Source organism: Eleutherodactylus coqui, chromosome 5 (genome assembly GCF_035609145.1).
Source record: "Eleutherodactylus coqui strain aEleCoq1 chromosome 5, aEleCoq1.hap1, whole genome shotgun sequence".
Classification (NCBI taxonomy): Eukaryota; Metazoa; Chordata; class Amphibia; order Anura; family Eleutherodactylidae; genus Eleutherodactylus; species Eleutherodactylus coqui.
In genome coordinates this window covers 256,192,307-256,211,959 of record NC_089841.1, presented here as the reverse complement: position 1 = coordinate 256,211,959, position 19,653 = coordinate 256,192,307, and the positions used below count along the sequence as shown (strand labels likewise).

Sequence of the window (19,653 nt, the reverse complement as noted above, 5' to 3'; positions counted from 1 at the left end):
ATGCTCGGGTCGCCCATTGACTTCAATGGGGTTCGTTACTCGAAACGAACCCTCGAGCATCGCGATAATTTCGTCCCGAGTAATGAGCACCCGAGCATTTTGGTGCTCGCTCATCTCTACAAATAACATGAAAATATTTTTTTTTTAAATATCGCATGGGAAATTTGCATAAGAAAATCTGAATTTCACAGATGCAATGTGTTTTTGGCTGAAAAACGCCTTGCATTTGTGGGTTTAATTGCACCTTCACGAGCACGATATTGGACTGTCCTTCTCGGTCCAATATCCCGCTCGCCCGTGTGTAAGTAGCCTTACAGAATGCCAGAATCGTGTCTTCTTGGTCGCTCTGCCTACCAACAAATATTGAATAAAAAGTGACTAAAAAGTTGTATGTACCTCAAAATGTTACCAATAAGTATATCACCTCTCCCCGCAAATAACAAGCCCTCACACAGCTGCACAGAAAAATGAATAAAACATAGGAAACATAAAAAAGTTATTAGTCTCACAATATGGTGTGTTTTTTTTTTTAAATTGTATAACATTAGAAAACCATATAAATTTGATATCAGCATAATTGTAATGAGCTACTATAACGCAAACATGAACACCGTGAATACCATAAAAACAAACCTAAAAAGCAATAGCGCAAATGTGTTTTAAAAGTTTTTGGTACAATACATGAACTGAAACTCTTCCTGCAACAAAAAAAAAACCCTCATTAGGCTTCGAAAAAATAAAAAAGTTTCCGCTCTTGAAAGGCGACAACAAGAACAAATCTTAAGGGGTTAACAGCACCTTTAGTAGACTTTCTATTTGAATGGTGACACAAAATTATAAAAAAGCAAGGGCCGGCTGCTCTACATCTCATTTATCAGCTTCTGAATGGACTTGATCCTACTTCAAACTATATTAAATATACATTCAAGGGGTCGTAATCGACGGTATAAACTCACACACACACTTGTACTTTGTACTTTTAGCTTTTGTTATATTTAAGAAATATTTTAAGAGTGTTAGATTCAGCATCAGCTGTACCTTAAAACAATAAGGAGCTGTTAATGACCAATGACATTAAATACTTGAGGTTTGGATGTGAATTATGTTGAGGCTCTGACAATACTGTAGTTAAATTTAAAAATATCAGTTCATTGTAACACTTCGCTGAAAATACAGGGCTGGATGATCCTTCGTCGGATGGAAAGAGACCCCGGAACGTGGGAGCGCTGCACAACCGTTATACTCGCTTTTTCTTTACATAGCCATTTGCCGCATATTGCCTGGATAAAAGAGGATAACAAGGTGTGTTACTATGTTAGATACAAAAGACTAATAAGTCATAGAATTGTTAACATACTCTCATTGTCAAAAATAATCCGCCCATAGAAGTTATTGTTTTAGTGCAGAACTTGTCCTGCAGTTCCATCTCAGGCAGATCTGTAAATGACGAGAGTTGTGGTGATTAAATGAACGGTCTTGTCACCGGAGGCCCTAAAAGTGGTTTCCCCCTTGGCCTATAAAGGCTCTCGGAGGCTCCTTGTGTGTAGTGACCTCTTCTTCCTCTTGTGTGGAGCTTGTTGACCACTAGACGCCTCTACGACACAGAGAAGAGATTTCACCCTGTTACCAGAATCTGAGAGGGGTGAAATATTGGAATGCCCATTCTATACACAGCGGGTATTGACTGTCTCTAACAGCGGACCCCTTCTGGTAACAGCCGCAATCAGCAATAACCCTGATTTGGCTGTTAGCCCTTTAAATTTCATAGTAGCATATAAATGCACTGATCGGAGCTCAGATGTCCTGATGTAAATTATAAATAAATCTTTTGGCCCGGGCGGTCATGTCCTCTCCTAACAAGGCACAAGAAGAATGCCTGCGTGTGCAAAAACTTGCAACTTTTTTACGCCAGAAACTGTCATAAAAACTATCATAAATGTGCCCCCTTGTATTTAAAATAACAGCAGAAGCTTGTCTGTAGCACCAATAGAATTGGAGCTACAGCTCTTTGAAGTGGGGCTGGGAATACAGAATTTACAGCTGTCACGTTTGTGTGCATGGAGAGAGGCGCAGGGTGTACAAGGAAGCACTAGAAAAGATTCTCCTGCTTTGACCCCTGGCCCAGGAGAGCGGTGATATGGATTTTTCAGAGATCATATTTGCTCTTTTATTGTCACATATGGGGTATTTCCTAGAAAAGCAGGTGGAGTAAAAAGATTAGGACTTGATCATCTAATCACACCTCTACACCATTTAACCCTGCAGATGCTGCAGTCAATGCTGAGGATAATGAAGACTTTTAATATTGAAAAAAACTATACATAATAAGTATCACCACACCCATAACATCCCATACTATAAATTATAGCATTATTTACCCAGCACAGCAAGTTCTGTAAAATGAAAACTGAAAAACATGCCAAAATAGCCGTTCTCTGTTTATTTTGCTTCCGCCAAAACAAGAATTAAAAAGTTGTAAAAATGTTAAAATAGTACCACTGAAAACTACAAGTTGTGCGACATAAAACAAGCCTTCATACAGCTCTGCCGACTAAAAAATATATCGATCTTCTAGCCTAACATTTGTTAAAGGGGTTTTCCAATGAAATACTATTATAGATCATCAATAGGAGGGGAGGTAGAGCCAGCAAAGGAGACGCTGAATGAAAGGTCAGATAGGTAGGAAGAGAACCAGAAAAAGGCAGTGTCATTTAGGCCGATAGAGCGAAGCATACAGAGGAGTAGTTTGTGATCAACAGTGTCGAATGCTGCGGAGAGGTTGAGGAGGATCAGTAGGGAGTAATCGCCCCTCGATTTGGCTGTCGGAGGTCATTTGATATCCTTGTAAGGGCAATTACTGTCGAGTGTAGGGGTTGGAAGCCATGGTTGGAAGCCAGGCTGTATTGGGTCGGGGAGAGAGTTCTCTGATAGATAGCTTACAAGGCGGGAGTAAACTAGACGTTCTAGTAGTGTGGAGATGAAGGGGAGATTAGAGATGGGTCGGTAGTTGGCAGCATCAGTCGCGTCAAGAGTCGGCTTCTTTAGCAGTGGAGATATAATGGCGTGTTTGAAAGAAGAGGGAAAGATGCCATAGGTCAGAGAGAGGTTGAATATAGTGGTGAAATGGGAGATGACCATTGGGAAGAGGGATCGGAGGAGGTTTGGGGGGAGAGGGTCGCTAGCGCAGGTGGTGGGGCGAGCAGAGGAAAGCAATTTGGAGACTTCTTCCTATGTCATTGGTTTGAGTACAGGCAGTGAGCAGGAGCTAGATGCAGTGCTGACAAGACTACGGTCAGGGCTACTCTGGGATTGGGAAGTTATTTCTTGACGGATGTCATCAATTTTCTTTTTGAAGTAGGCAGCCAGCTCTTCAGCACTGAAATCCGTCACAGGGGGCTGTGGTTTAGGGCTAAGAAGGGACAGAAAAGTGTCAAAGAGCCGTTCAGGGTTGTGTGATTGTGAGGAGATGACAGAGGTGAAGTAGACTTGTTTGGCACAGTGGAGGGCGAGGTTGTAGGTTCTAAGCATGAATTTGTAGCGGAGAAAATCCGCGGTCATTTGCAACTTCCTCCACAGCCGTTTAGCACTTCTAGAGCTCCACCGGATGAAACATGTTTAAGGCATGAGCCAGGGTTGCCGCGTTCTACATCGGTTGACTTGGGTCATGGGGGGGCGCCGCTTCATCCAGGGCATGTTTGAGAGCGGTGTTGTAGTGAGCGGCAGCCAGGTTGGGGCAGGAGAGGAGAGAGATAGGGGACAGAGAGGACTCTAGGGACTCAGCAAAATCCTGGGTGTGAATGGCCTTAAGGTTTCTGTACGTACGTACGGTAGGAGGGCCTTGAGAGATGTTAGGGAGCGTGGCAGAGAAAAAGAGGAGGTTATGGTCCGAGAGCGAGAGAGGGAAGTTAGTGAAGTGGGAAACAGAGTACAGACAGAGGAAGACCAGATCCAGAGTATTGACATCCTTGTGAGTGGGAGAGGCTGTTAGTTGAGTGAGACCAAGGGAGGAGGTGAGAGATAGAAGCATCAACATAACACATGCAATGTGAGACACATAGATCAATGACGAGATACAGTGTGCCACTCATTGGGGTAAGCTATTTGTTCTTACTTGCTATTCACGGTATCCTTGTGCCTTGTGGATTTTTTGCTGTGATCCTGGACCCCCATTTTCTGATCTTCAGAAATATCATATTCTCGGACATCATTAACTTCTTTCATCTGGCCTGTTATGACTTTCACAACAAACATTACAATGTACTGAGAAGAAAAACAGAAATACTAGTCAGTGAAACTAACATTTATTCTGGCAGGCTGCAAAAACTGATTTAAGACACAAACAATTCATCTCATACAATCCGTAATCTTAAATTATTAGAAAACATATTGAGAATGCTTAAAGGCTATGGAAACCCTGGTGCATAAGAAATCAATTGACACATATTTTAATGCGTGCAGAAAAAACATGACGCACTTATCTGTTTTTTTGCACTGCGTTTTCCTTCTCAAGCAATTAGAAAGCCTCATACTTGGTTTGCAGCATCTTCTAAATCACATCTGTCAAACTCATGGCCCACGGGCTGAATCTGGCCCTCCGTGTAATTTTATGTGGCCCAGACACAGAAGGACCTCAATTTTCCCAGATTATGCAGCCTGCATTTCGCAGAGGGGTCAGTGCCAGCACAGGGAGTGTGTGCCATTTTGGATTCTGAGGTCCAGCGCACACCTCCACACCTCTCTATTCAGCAACTCACAGGTGGTGGCACAGCTCTGCCAGTCCTACCCGACACCCTATCCACCCTCCAAGGTAGAAAGCTCAGTGCTAAAGAGGTGGAAGTAGAGAAACCTGTCATAAGTGCAGAGAGCTGCATAGCCATGTAAGATGTAGTTACATTTAGAGTTCATTCACACAGGCAGATGCAATTTCGGTCCATGAAATAGACTGAAACTGTGCATATTCACTGCTTACTTGGACCTTCTTGGTTTTTTTTGCACGCGTATTCACTATGTTTTTCACGTGTACAAAAACAGAAGGCCCCAAAGATTTTTCCTGCATTCATGTACATGCACAAAGATTATGAATGTATCAAGCATATTCACTGCATATTTACACGATCCCATTGACTTCGTTTTTTCCTCCCCACTTTCATAAACTCATAACATACATAATTTTATATATCCATCCACATAGATGTCGGAGGGCTTGTTGTTTTTTGTGGAATTTTTGTATTTTTCAAGGATTCTATTTAATGTACCATATAACGTACTGAAAAACTTTAACAAAAATGTAAGTGGAGTGAAATGGAGAAAAACTAACACAATTCCGCAATCTTTAGGGAGTCTTCTTTCTAAGGCACACACACTGATCGCTATTTATTATATTTTTTCTTGGAGACAGGGGGACCAATAAAGTGCAATTCTGAAGTTGTGTATTTTTTTTCTGACGACATTTACTGTGTGGGATAAATAACACAGGTCTGCGATGAAAAAATTGTAGCATATTTAATTAGTGGGTTTAACAGTATTTTTTGTGCTGATTACGGTAAAAATAGTGAAAAAATTCCATCACCCCTAGATAAGTCACAAATTTCACCTGAAATTCTCTTATTTTCAGGGTCTTTCAGGTTCGGTACGCGTACAACAACGAATCTAAACTGTCTGCTAGGCGTGACCTTGACTGCAGTCAGTGAATCAGTGTGGAGCCAGCCACTGTAGTGTACGCATCAAACAGTTTTGTGATACGGTATTTAGAAGAAATAGCTATTAGAAGATGTGTCAACTCTCCTAACTGTTTCTGTTATATTTGTGGGTCTTTTGCATACTTTGGTATGAAATTAGGGGACCAAGATAAATCTTGGGCTCCCCATATAGTGTGTTCTGTGTGTGTTGAAGAACTGAGACAATGGTTTCAGGGTAAGAAGAAATCATTTCGTTTTGGAGTACCCATGGTTTGGAGAGAGCCTAAAAATCACAGTGATGACTGTTATTTTTGTTCTTGTTTAGTGCAAGGTTTCAATTTAAAAAACAGGAAGGACATTTCATACCCAACCAACATACGTTCGGCTATTCGCCCTGTTCCTCGTGGACCTGACTTGCCTATTCCTTCACCTCCGGATACCCTGGACAATATTTTAGACGATTTAGACCAAATGTCACATAGTAGCAGCGATAATGATGACAGCTATGATCCAGGTGCCAATGACCCTGAACTTTTCTCTCAATCAGACTTGAACGATTTAGTACGAGATCTGGGCCTACCGAAGGATTCAGCGGAAGTGTTAGGGTCTAGACTTAAAGAAAGACATATGTTAGCCTCCGGTGTTTCATTTTCATGGTAGCGACTTAGAGAAAAGGAATTTGTCCCTTTTTTTACACAAGAGGGTGAACTAGTTTTTTGCAACAATGTACCTGGAATCATGGAAATGTTCAACATAACGTATGACCCAGAGGAATGGAGACTTTTCATAGATTTGTCAAAAAGGAGTTTGAAAGCCGTACTTCTTCACAATGGTAACCAATATGCTTCTGTGCCTGTTGGACACTCAGTCCATTTGAAAGAATGCTACGAAAATCTTGGCTTGTTCTTAATAAGCTCAGCTACTCTGACCATAAATGGACCATTTGTGGGGATTTGAAAGTTATTTCCATGTTACTAGGTCAACAAAGTGGTTACACAAAGTTTCCATGTTTCCTCTGTGAATGGGATAGCCGTGACAGGAAACAACACTATGTCAAGCAGACCTGGCCAATCAGAAAGGCTCTTATTCCTGGAGTTAAAAATGTTGAAAGACAAAGTCTAGTGGATCCTAAAGAGATCTTACTTCCACCACTTCATATCAAATTGGGACTAATGAAACAGTTTGTGAAAGCATTACACAAAGACACAAAGTGTTTCAAGTATCCTTGTGAACAGTTTCCTGGTCTATCAGATGCTAAGCTGTAAGAGGGAGTCCTTGTTGGGCCTGATATAAGAAAACTGTTAAAAGATGAAATCTTTGTCACTGAAATGGAAATAGAAGAAAAAAATGCCTGGAATTCATTTAAACTTGTTGTAATAGGCTTTCTTGGAAATAAAAAAGACCCAAACTACAAAACTTTGGTTGCTGAATTGTTACAAAACTACAAAATCTTGGGCTGCAACATGAGTGTCAAAGTCCATTTCCTTCACTCACATCTGGACCACTTTCCAGAAAATCTTGGGGCTTTAAGTGAGGAACAAGGAGAACGTTTCCATCAGGATCTAAAAGAAATGGAGCGCAGATACCAAGGTCGATGCAATGCCAACATGATGGCAGACTACTGTTGGATGTTAAAAAGGGAAAATTCACAGGAACACAGCCGAAAAAGTACCAAAAGAAGCTTTGATGGAAAAAGAAAACGTTTTTATAAAGACTTATGATAACTTTGCAACACATGTGTATCACTATTATGCTTATTTTAGCTAGGTATTGTTGTTGTTTTTTTTGCTTTTACTTCATGTTAAAATAATAAAAACAAATAAAAAAAATTCTGTTTTTTTTGTATTTTTTCCAAATACTCCAACTTTATTTTGTAGGCAAGCCTTACGTGATAGAAAAAAACCCATGTGATTTTTGAAATCTGTGCAAAAAAACTACATAAAGATGATTTAACAAAATCAAAACAATTTTTAAAAAAGTTTTTTTTGCAGACCTGTGTAATGTGTTACTTTGATAGATTGGAACGTTACAGACGCAGCGATACCAAATATGTTTTTTTTTTGTTATATTATAAATATGGGAAAAGGGATTTTTACTTTTATTACTTTTCAGAAGGCCCCCAGCAGACATGGCAACCGAATGGCATCCCACAAACTTCTTGCGGGGCTGCTGTTCGGGACCCCTGAACTCTGATCAGGCCATTTAAATGCCACTGTCAGAACTGACTGAAGCATTTAAAGGGTAAATAGCTGTGATCAGTGTGAGTGCTGATTGTGGCTGTTTCCAGCCGATGTCATCTGTGAGCAACAGGTGCCACCTGCATTGTATGGAGTGGGATCAACTCCCGATTCCCCTCCATACAAACCTACATGCCCAGAACGTAGCTGTAGGTCCTGGAACATTAAGGTGCTAAAAGGTCAGCTGTTGATGTGCATGAATGCTGCCTTCTAACAGGTGGAGCTGTAGAGGCGTTGTTCCACGTGTCATTCACATACACCTTTATTCTTATGTCCATTTGCATTGCTCAAAGACTGAGTTATATTACTATACATCCTGTTGTTAGGGATCAGAATAAGCGGCTGCTAAGAATATAAAAAATCATTATTGATTTTGAAGAAATGTACTGTTTTTTGCCTGCTTTTTTAAGCATCCATTAAATAACATTTTAAGGAATTGAGAGTTCACAATTAGAGATGAGCGAACATGTCCGTTACGGACACATCCGCACCCGGACACCGGCTTTGCCGAACACTGCAGTGTTCGCGCGTAAAGGTCCGGGTGCCGCCGGGGGGCGGGGAGATGCGCGGCGGCGCGGGCGGCAGTAGCGGGGAACAGGGGGGAGCCCTCTCTCTCTCCCTCTCCCCCCCACTCCCCGCCGCACCCCCCCGCGCTGCCACGGCGGCCCCCGAACTTTTTTCGCCCGAACACTGAAGTGTTCGCAAAGTTCGGTGTTCGGGCGAAAAAGGGGCGGGGCCGAACGTGTTCGCTCATCTCTATTCACAATCTATCACCCGAGGCAGGGACTAAACCTGTTTATGGGACATCACAGGCTTACTGCAGCCAATCAGCGACCTCAGTGTTTGATTGCTGAGATCTGTGATTGGCTGGAGCAGCCTGTGATGCCCTGCATACAAGCCTAAGGCCGCCTGCACACGAGCGTTCCGGATTCCGCTAGCGGATTTTCACGCGCGTATGGTACCTAAATGTGCTTGCGGATAGGTGTGGATGCGTGAAAAATCACGCGCGGATATACGCGGATGTGTTGCGGAAAAAAACGCGCAGAAAAACCAGCAGACACCCCTTATTGTAAACCCAACCCCTAGAGAACTGCCCATTCCTTGGAAAACAGCTTAAAAACCAACACCCAGACTCCGTTTTGTCCCTCTTGCTTGTGCGAGCACCGTTAAATTATTCTGGCAACATGCTTTCACCCGGTGAATAGATGTCTTTGTGGGCATGGTTGATCCATGTAACTTTTTTCGGGCGCTTCTCCAGCGTGACTTTATTTCAGTCACTGCAAAAAATTCACAAGAGGAATTCATTACTACAGATTTTGCATTCTTACATCCTGCATTGGCAAGAAATACTACCTATCTCCCTCTACAAATTTGCCTGTGAAGCTCTGTGCTGTGTGTTGGGACGCCTCCTACCATGCCTACTTCCTGTAGTCATAGCAACCAGTGACTCCATCCGCAGCTGCACTGCGGATGTACTGCGTGAAAAAACGCACCCATTCACTTGTATTGGAGGCTTCACGCGCAGAATCCGACCCAAATTAGAACAGGTCGCAGATTTTTTCAAGCGCGTGAAAAAACGCGGTACAAATCTGTCCGTCTGGGGACAACTGCGGATCCTCATAGGAGTATATTGGCTGCGGTCTGGGGCAGATAGGCCGCCTGCACACGGGCGGAAATCCCGCGGCGGGATTTCCCGCGGGATTTCCGCCGCTCAAAGCCTGCATAGGAGTGCATTACAATACGCACTCCTATGCAGACGGCCGCGGTTTGGCCGCGCGAAATGTCGCGCAGCAAACAAACCGCGGCATGTCCTATTTTTGTGCGGGGCTCGCAGAGCCTCGCACAGATACGTCACTCACCCGGCCGCCGGCTCCGGTCTGCGCATGCGCCGGCTACCCAGCAGCCGGCACATGAAAGAGCCGGGGCCGCTGGGCGCGGGTGAGTACGCGCTCGTCTCTGCAAGCGCTCGGGTCGGGTCCCGTGGCGGGAATTCTCGCCGCCGGATCCGACCCGCTCGTCTGCAGGCGGCCATAATGTGCCTAAAATAACGCGCTGGAAATTCCGTTCGTGTGCAGGCACCCTAACACTATGTCAGGGTGCAGACCTGTGACAGTGGACACAACGGGGAACCAAGAAAGGTGAGTATAGCATTGTTTTTTATTATGTTCACACACGGGAAGTCTGTGATTACAAAAAAAAATATTAACTCGGACAACCCCTTTAATATTTATCTTCCAGTTGAGTCTGTGCACTACACTAAGGCCACATACCAGATTTAGAATTCAGTGCTTGTAGCCACACATTGTTCATGTAGGATGTACATTAAAAAATCCCTTTACCATGAATGATGGTATTGTTGGAAGTATTTGCTGTTGCAGTGAGTTCATGTAAAATCTGCATATATAGTCTTGTGTTACGTTAATGGCTACTACAGTATTGTGAAGCTGCTGTCATTGGGACTATAGTGTCTCTTATGCTGCGGCTAGATGGCAGGCAGCAGAAGGCACGTGAGAGTCATGTTCCACAGGTTTGTATGAAGTTAACAGGAACTACATCTACACACAGCAACCAGTTGTTCTTCCACTCACTTTATATACTGTAAATACATTTATGTGACTCTAACTGCAAGTCAATGTCTGACCTTCTAACAGGCCTTCTAACAACGACTAGGAGTATGAGTCAAAGCCAGAGTGTTCTCTAGGAGGAAAATACACTCACTGTCAAAAACATTCCCTCCCCTAGAAGTTGTTAGAATTGAATGACATTTTCTTCGAGAGTGCAACATTGATTACAATATCATAGCAAAAGGGCCATTTATTGTTGAGAACTGACCCCCAGTAGGGAGGCTCTAGTACCCTGTTGTACTGCCTCTAGTTTGGATACAAGATGTGATACTGGCAGGCGTGGAGTCATACAGGTTCTGTATTGTATTCTGCGGCATATCGCCCCACATTTGCTGTAACTGAGCCTCTAGATCGTACAACCTCATAGGCTGTCGAAGTTGGTGTCCCAAATATATATTCTATTGGTTAAAAATCTGGCGACCAGGCAGCCACGGAAGTGTAACAATGTTGTGGAGACATTCCTGTCCTGAACATATCGCTGAGCAGTCATTGTCCCTCGCACCACTACTAGGGGTGACTGACTGTCACATGTGATGACCCCCCAGACCATTACACTAGCAGTTGGACAGTGTGCCACTCCCCAGCAGAGGCAGGATTGAGGCGCTCACCCCTAGGCCTTCAGACACGAATACGGTCGTCGTCGGTGCCCAAACTAAACCTGAATTTGTTTTCACTCCATAGCAGTCTAGTTTCATTTTTCCCGACACCACTGCAAACGGAGGCGATGGTGGGTGGGTATCAAAAGCAGTAATGGGTGCCGTGAGACCAAATGTTCTACAGCCAAGCACCTGAAAATGGTTCTGACAAACACAAGGATGTAACGGTAGCGCCACCTGTCTCAGACAACAAAACAGCAGGATCAGCTCATGCTTGTTGGTTGATCAGACGATCCTCTTTACCGATTGCTTTGTGTGTGAGCCCTCACACATCCTATGGTCCCAACACCTTCTAACACTCTAGTCAAAATGGGCCAGGTGGCAACTTATCGATACGACCATCTAGCTTCTCACATCCCAATAATGCACCCCTCTCAGACTCTGGTAACGGGGTGAAATCTCTTCTCTGCGTCGTAGAAGCGTCTAGTGGTCAACAAGCTCTCTACAAGCGGAAGAAGAGGTCACTACACACAAGGAGCCTCCGAGAGCCTTTTATAGGCCAAGGGAGGGAACCACTTTCAGGGCCTTAGGTGACAAGACTGTTCATCTTTTTTTTTTTTAACATTCAATTTTCATTGAAAAAGGTTTTTCATAGTAATCACGGCACAACTCTCATCATTTGCATATCTGCCTTACATGTAACTGCATGCCAGCTTTTGCGGCAAAATCACAACTCCTAGGGGCTTGATTATTTTTGAAAAAGAATGTATAACTATGTACATACAAACTGTTAAAATGTCTAACACTGACTTGTAGGAATGCTGCCTTCCAATAGGTTTGTGCCATAGATGTATGGTTCCATCTTTCTATTTGCATATTTCCCAGAAAAGCATGAATGGCCTTACAAGTCTCCTCACACCTACAAGGAGCTCTCTGCAAGGAGAAACTTTACCCCTTCTGACCCCCATCATAGGCCTCTGATGGAGGGCAATCACCCCAAAGCAGTTGTTTGTACATGGTTATCTTTTCCATTTGGAGAAGATTCTGGCTTTGGCTCATATTCCCAGCCATTGTTACAAGGCTTGTTAAAAGACATTGAACTGCAGGAATGCTGCATACTAGTAGGTGACTTAAAAAGAGGCATTGTTCTTTTTTCCCCTTTACAAGTTTCTAATCATATCTGTTTTTTATAGGTGTGAAATATGAGTACAGATAATATGAGCAGGCAGCTAAGGATTCACGGTCCGAATCTCAGCCCCTTTCTTGTATTCCTGGCAGACATGTCCTTTTTCCTAGACTTAGGTCATACGTGTTTGAATTTGTAAAAAAGACTGGCCATTAGGGCTCCTGCACACGTTCTTTTAACCAGTTAGGTGGTTGTTAGACATCATTGGGGCGCCTCACTACATCGGTGTAACTAGTAAGGTGGTTGTTAGACATCCTTGGGGCACCTCAATACCTGGATGTAACTAGTTAGGTGGTTGTTAGACATCCTTGGGGCGCCTCACTACCTCGGTGTAACTAGTTAGGTGGTTGTTAGACATTCTTGGGGCGCCTCACTACCTCGGTGTAACTAATTAGGTGGTTGTTAGATATCCTGGGGCGCCTTACTACCTCGGTGTAACTAGTTAGGTGGTTGTTAGACATCCTTGGGGCACCTCACTTCCTCGGTGTAACTAGTAAGGTGGTTAGACATTCTTGGGGCGCCTCACTACCTCGGTGTAACTAGTTAGGTGGTTAGACATCCTTGGGGCGCCTCACTACCTCGGTGTAACTAGTTAGGTGGTTGTTAGACATTCTTGGGGCGCCTCACTACCTCGGTGTAACTAGTTAGGTGGTTGTTAGATATCCAGGGGCGCATTACTACCTCGGTGTAACTAGTTAGGTGGTTGTTAGACATCCTTGGGGCACCTCACTTCCTCGGTGTAACTAGTAAGGTTGTTAGACATTCTTGGGGCACCTCACTACCTCGGTGTAACTTGTTAGGTGGTTGTTAGACATCCTTGGGGCGCCTCACTACCTCGGTGTAACTAGTTAGGTGGTTGTTAGACATCCTTGGGGCGCCTCACTACCTCAGTGTAACTGGTTAGGTGGTTAGACATCCTTGGGGCTCCTCACTACCTCGGTGTAACTAGTTAGGTGGTTTTTAGACATTCTTGGGGCGCCTCACTACCTCGGTGTAACTAGTTAGGTGGTTGTTAGATATCCTGGGGGGGCCTTACTACCTCGGTGTAACTAGTTAGGTGGTTGTTAGACATCCTTGGGGCACCTCACTTCCTTGGTGTAACTAGTAAGGTGGTTAGACATTCTTGGGGCGCCTCACTACCTCGGTGTAACTAGTTAGGTGGTCTTAGACATCCTTGGGGCGCCTCACTACCTCGGTGTAACTAGTTAGGTGGTTGTTAGACATCCTTGGGGCGCCTCAATACCTGGATGTAACCAGTTAGGTGGTTGTTAGACATCGTTGGGGCGCCTCAATACCTGGATGTAACTAGTTAGGTGGTTGTTAGACATCATTGGGGCGCCAACTACCTCGGTGTAACTAGTAAGGTGGTTGTTAGACATCCTTGGGGCACCTCAATAGCTGGATGTAACTAGTTAGGTGGTTGTTAGACATCATTGGGGTGCCTCACTACCTCGGTGTACCTAGTTAGGTGGTTGTTAGACATCCTTGGGGCACCTCACTACCTCAGTGTAACTAGTTAGGTGGTTGTTAGACATCCTTGGGGCACCTCACTACCTCGGTGTAACTAGTTAGGTGGTTGTTAGACATCCTTGGGGCACCTCACTTCCTCGGTGTAATTAGTAAGGTGGTTAGACATTCTTGGGGCGCCTCACTACCTCGGTGTAACTAGTTAGGTGGTTAGACATCCTTGAGGCGCCTCACTACCTCGGTGTAACTAGTTAGGTGGTTGTTAGACATTCTTGGGGCGCCTCACTACCTCGGTGTAACTAGTTAGGTGGTTGTTAGATATCCTGGGGCGCCTTATTACCTCGGTGTAACTAGTTGGTGGTTGTTAGACATCCTTGGGGCACCTCACTTCCTCTGTGTAACTAGTAAGGTGGTTAGACATTCTTGGGGCGCCTCACAACCTCGGTTTAACTAGTTAGGTGGTTGTTAGACATCCTTGGGACGCCTCACTACCTCGGTGTAACTAGTTAGGTGGTTGTTAGACATCCTTGGGACGCCTCACTAACTCAGTGTAACTAGTTAGGTGGTTAGACATCCTTGGGGCGCCTCACTACCTCGGTGTAACTAGTTAGGTGGTTGTTAGACATTCTTGGGGCCCCTCACTACCTCGGTGTAACTAGTTAGGTGGTTGTTAGATATCCTGGGGCGCCTTACTACCTCGGTGTAACTAGTTAGGTGGTTGTTAGACATACTTGGGGCACCGCACTTCCTTGGTGTAACTAGTAAGGTGGTTAGACATTCTTGGGGCGCCTCACTACCTCGGTGTAACTAGTTAGGTGGTCTTAGACATCCTTGGGGTGCCTCACTACCTCGGTGTAACTAGTTAGGTGGTTGTTGGACATCCTTGGGGCGCCTCACTACCTCGGTGTAACTAGTTAGGTGGTTGTTAGACATCCTTGGGGCACCTCAATACCTGCATGTAACCAGTTAGGTGGTTGTTACACATCCTTGGGGCGCCTCAATACCTGGATGTAACTAGTTAGGTGGTTGTTAGACATCACTGGGGCGCCTCACTACCTCGGTGTAACTAGTAAGGTGGTTGTTAGACATCCTTAGGGCACCTCAATACCTGGATGAAACTAGTTAGGTGGTTGTTAGACATCATTGGGGCGCCTCACTACCTCAGTGTAACTAGTTAGGTGGTTGTTAGACATCCTTGGGGCGCCTCACTACCTCGGTGTAACTAGATAGGTGGTTGTTAGACATCCTTGGGGCGCCTCACTACCTCGGTGTAACTAGTTAGGTGGTTGTTAGACATCCTTGGGGCGCCACACTACCTCGGTGTAACTAGTTAGGTGGTTGTTAGACATCCTTGGGGCACCTCAATACCTGGATGTAACCAGTTAGGTGGTTGTTAGACATCATTGGGGCGCCTCACTACATCGGTGTAACTAGTAAGGTGGTTGTTAGACATCCTTGGGGCACCTCAATACCTGGATGTAACTAGTTAGGTGGTTGTTAGACATCATTGGGGCGCCTCACTACCTCGGTGTAACCAGTTAGGTGGTTGCTAGACATTCTTGAGGCGCCTCACTACCTCGGTGTAACTAGTTAGGTGGTTGTTAGACATCCTTGGGGCACCTCACTACCTCGGTGTAACTAGTAAGGTGGTTGTTAGACATGCTTGGAGCGCCTCACTATCTCGGTGTAACTAGTTAGGTGGTTGTTAGACATCCTTGGGGCGCCTCACTACCTCGGTGTAACTAGTTAGGTGGTTGTTAGACATCCTTGGGGCGCCTCACTACCTCGGTGTAACTAGTCAGGTGGTTGTTAGACAACCTTGCGGCGCCTCACTACCTCAGAGTAACTAGTTAGGTGGTTGTTAGACATCCTTGGGGCGCCTCACTACCTCGGTGTAACTAGTTAGGTGGTTGTTAGACATCCTTGGGGCGCCTCACTACCTCAGTGTAACAAGTCAGGTGGTTGTTAGACATCCTTGGGGCGCCTCACTACCTCGGTGTAACTAGTCAGGTGGTTGTTAGACATCCTTGGGGCGCCTCACAACCTCAGTGTAACTAGTTTGTTAGTTGTTAGACATCCTTGGGGCGCCTCACTACCTCGGTGTAACTAGTTAGGTGGTTGTTAGACATTCTTGGGGCGCCTCACTACCTCAGTGTAACTAGTTAGGTGGTTGTTAGACATCCTTGGGGCGCCTCACTACCTCGGTGTAACTAGTTAGGTGGTTGTTAGACATCCTTGGGGCGCCTCACTACCTCGGTGTAACTAGTTAGGTGGTTGTTAGACATCCTTGGGGCGCCTCACTACCTCAGTGTAACTAGTTAGGTGGTTGTAAGACATCCTTGGGGCGCCTCACTACCTCGGTGTAACTAGTTAGGTGGTTGTTAAATATCCTTGGGGCGCCTCACTACCTCGGTGTAACTAGTTAGGTGGTTGTTAGACATCCTTGGGGCGCCACACTACCTCGGTGTAACTAGTCAGGTGGTTGTTAGACATCTTTGGGGCGCCTCACTACCTCAGAGTAACTAGTTAGGTGGTTGTTAGACATCCTTGGGGCGCCTCACTACCTCGGTGTAACTAGTTAGGTGGTTGTTAGACATCCTTGCGGCGCCTCACTACCTCAGTGTAACAAGTCAGGTGGTTGTTAGACATCCTTGGGGCGCCTCACTACCTCGGTGTAACTAGTCAGGTGGTTGTTAGACATCCTTGGGGCGCCTCACAACCTCAGTGTAACTAGTTTGTTAGTTGTTAGACATCCTTGGGGCGCCTCACTACCTCGGTGTAACTAGTTAGGTGGTTGTTAGACATTCTTGGGGCGCCTCACTACCTCAGTGTAACTAGTTAGGTGGTTGTTAGACATCCTTGGGGCGCCTCACTACCTCGGTGTAACTAGTTAGGTGGTTGTTAGACATCCTTGGGGCGCCTCACTACCTCGGTGTAACTAGTTAGGTGGTTGTTAGACATCCTTGGGGCGCCTCACTACCTCAGTGTAACTAGTTAGGTGGTTGTAAGACATCCTTGGGGCGCCTCACTACCTCGGTGTAACTAGTTAGGTGGTTGTTAAACATCCTTGGGGCGCCTCACTACCTCGGTGTAACTAGTTAGGTGGTTGTTAGACATCCTTGGGGCGCCACACTACCTCGGTGTAACTAGTCAGGTGGTTGTTAGACATCCTTGGGGCGCCTCACTACCTCGGTGTAACTAGTTAGGTGGTTGTTGGACATCCTTGGGGCGCCCCACTACCTCGGTGTAACTAGTTAGGTGGTTGTTAGACATCCATGGGGCGCCTCAATACCTGGATGTAACCAGTTAGGTGGTTGTTAGACATCCTTGGGGCGCCTCACTACATCGGTGTAACTAGTAAGGTGGTTGTTAGACATCCTTGGGGCACTTCAATACCTGGATGTAACTAGTTAGGTGGTTGTTAGACATCATTGGGGCGCCTCACTACCTCGGTGTAACCAGTTAGGTGGTTGCTAGACATTCTTGGGGCGCCTCACTACCTCGGTGTAACTAGTTAGGTGGTTGTTAGACATCCTTGGGACACCTCACTACCTCGGTGTAACTAGTTAGGTGGTTGTTAGACATCTTTGGGGCGCCTCACTACCTCGGTGTAACTAGTTAGGTGGTTGTTAGATATCCTGGGGCGCCTTACTACCTCGGTGTAACTAGTTAGGTGGTTGTTAGACATCCTTGGGGCACCTCACTTCCTCGGTGTAACTAGTAAGGTGGTTGTTAGACATGCTTGGAGCGCCTCACTACCTCGGTGTAACTAGTTAGGTGGTTGTTAGACATCCTTGGGGCGCCTCACTACCTCGGTGTAACTAGTTAGGTGGTTGTTAGACATCCTTGGGGCGCCTCACTACCTCGGTGTAACTAGTTAGGTGGTTGTTAGACATCCTTGGGGCGCCTCACTACCTCGGTGTAACTAGTCAGGTGGTTGTTAGACAACCTTGGGGCGCCACACTACCTCAGTGTAACTAGTTAGGTGGTTGTTAGACATCTTTGGGGCGCCTCACTACCTCGGTGTAACTAGTTAGGTGGTTGTTAGATATCCTGGGGCGCCTTACTACCTCGGTGTAACTAGTTAGGTGGTTGTTAGACATCCTTGGGGCACCTCACTTCCTCGGTGTAACTAGTAAGGTGGTTAGACATTCTTGGGGCGCCTCACTACCTCGGTGTAACTAGTTAGGTGGTTAGACATCCTTGGGGCGCCTCACTACCTCGGTGTAACTAGTTAGGTGGTTGTTAGACATTCTTGGGGCGCCTCACTACCTCGGTGTAACTAGGTAGGTGGTTGTTAGATATCCTGGGGCGCCTTACTACCTCAGTGTAACTAGTTAGGTGGTTGTAAGACATCATTGGGGCACCTCACTTCCTCGGTGTAACTAGTAAGGTTGTTAGACATTCTTGGGGCGCCTCACTACCTCGGTGTATCTTGTTAGGTAATTGTTAGACATCCTTGGGGCGCCTCACTACCTCGGTGTAACTAGTTAGGTGGTTGTTAGACATCCTTGGGGCGCCTCACTACCTCAGTGTAACTAGTTAGGTGGTTAGACATCCTTGGGGCGCCTCACTACCTCGGTGTAACTAGTTAGGTGGTTTTTAGAAATTCTTGGGGCGCCTCACTACCTCGGTGTAACTAGTTAGGTGGTTGTTAGATATCCTGGGGCGCCTTACTACCTCGGTGTAACTAATAAGGTGGTTGTTAGACATCATTGGGGCACCTCACTTCCTTGGTGTAACTAGAAAGGTGGTTAGACATTCTTGGGGCGCCTCACTACCTCGGTGTAACTAGTTAGGTGGTCTTAGACATCCTTGGGGCGCCTCACTACCTCGGTGTAACTAGTTAGGTGGTTGTTAGACATCCTTGGGGCGCCTCAATACCTGGATGTAACCAGTTAGGTGGTTGTTAGACATCCTTGGGGCGCCTCAATACCTGGATGTAACTAGTTAGGTGGTTGTTAGACATCATTGGGGCGCCTCACTACCTCGGTGTAACTAGTAAGGTGGTTGTTAAACATCCTTGGGGCACCTCAATACCTGGATGTAACTAGTTAGGTGGTTGTTAGACATCATTGGGGTGCCTCACTACCTCGGTGTAACTAGTTAGGTGGTTGTTAGACATCCTTGGGGCGCCTCACTACCTCAGTGTAACTAGTTAGGTGGTTGTTAGACATCGATGGGGCGCCTCACTACCTCGGTGTAACTAGTTAGGTGGTTGTTAGACATCCTTGGGGCGCCTCACTACCTCGGTGTAACTAGTTAGGTGGTTGTTAGACATCCTTGGGACGCTTCAATACCTGGATGTAACCAGTTAGGTGGTTGTTAGACATCATTGGGGCACCTCACTACATCGGTGTAACTAGTAAGGTGGTTGTTAGACATCCTTGGGGCACCTCAATACCTGGATGTAACTAGTTAGGTGGTTCTTAGACATCATTGGGGCGCCTCACTACCTCGGTGTAACCAGTTAGGTGGTTGTTAGACATCCTTGGGGCGCCTCACTACCTCGGTGTAACTAGTTAGGTGGTTGTTAGACATTCTTGGTGCGCCTCACTACCTCGGTGTAACTATTTAGGTGGTTGTTAGACATCCTTGGGGCACCTCACTATTTCGTTCTAACTAGTTAGGTGGTTGTTAGACATGCTTGGGGCGCCTCACTACCTCGGTGTAACTAGTTAGGTGGTTGTTAGACATTCTTGGGGCGCCTCACTACCTCGGTGTAACTAGTTAGGTGGTTGTTAGACATCCTTGGGGCGCCTCACTACCTCAGTGTAACTAGTTAGGTGGTTAGACATCCTTGGGGCGCCTTACTACCTCGGTGTAACTAATTAGGTGGTTGTTAGACATCCTTGGGGCACCTCA

At 45.7% G+C, this 19,653-nt stretch overlaps 1 protein-coding gene across 2 annotated transcripts in view; it reads right to left on the bottom strand.

The window, feature by feature from the left end:
- Positions 1-923: 923 nt before the first annotated feature.
- CERS1 (ceramide synthase 1) overlaps positions 924-19,653 on the bottom strand; it is a 111,020-nt gene continuing 92,290 nt past the window's right edge. Inside the window, exons 6-7 of one of the 2 annotated variants that reach the window (XM_066604551.1) lie at positions 4,112-4,260; positions 924-1,280 (exon numbers count right to left, since the gene is read on the bottom strand). In XM_066604551.1, coding sequence (XP_066460648.1) covers positions 1,238-1,280; positions 4,112-4,260 — 192 coding nt within the window. In that variant the 3' untranslated portion in view covers positions 924-1,237. The remainder of the gene's footprint in view (positions 1,281-4,111; positions 4,261-19,653) is intronic. The other variant, XM_066604550.1, reaches the window with a different exon arrangement.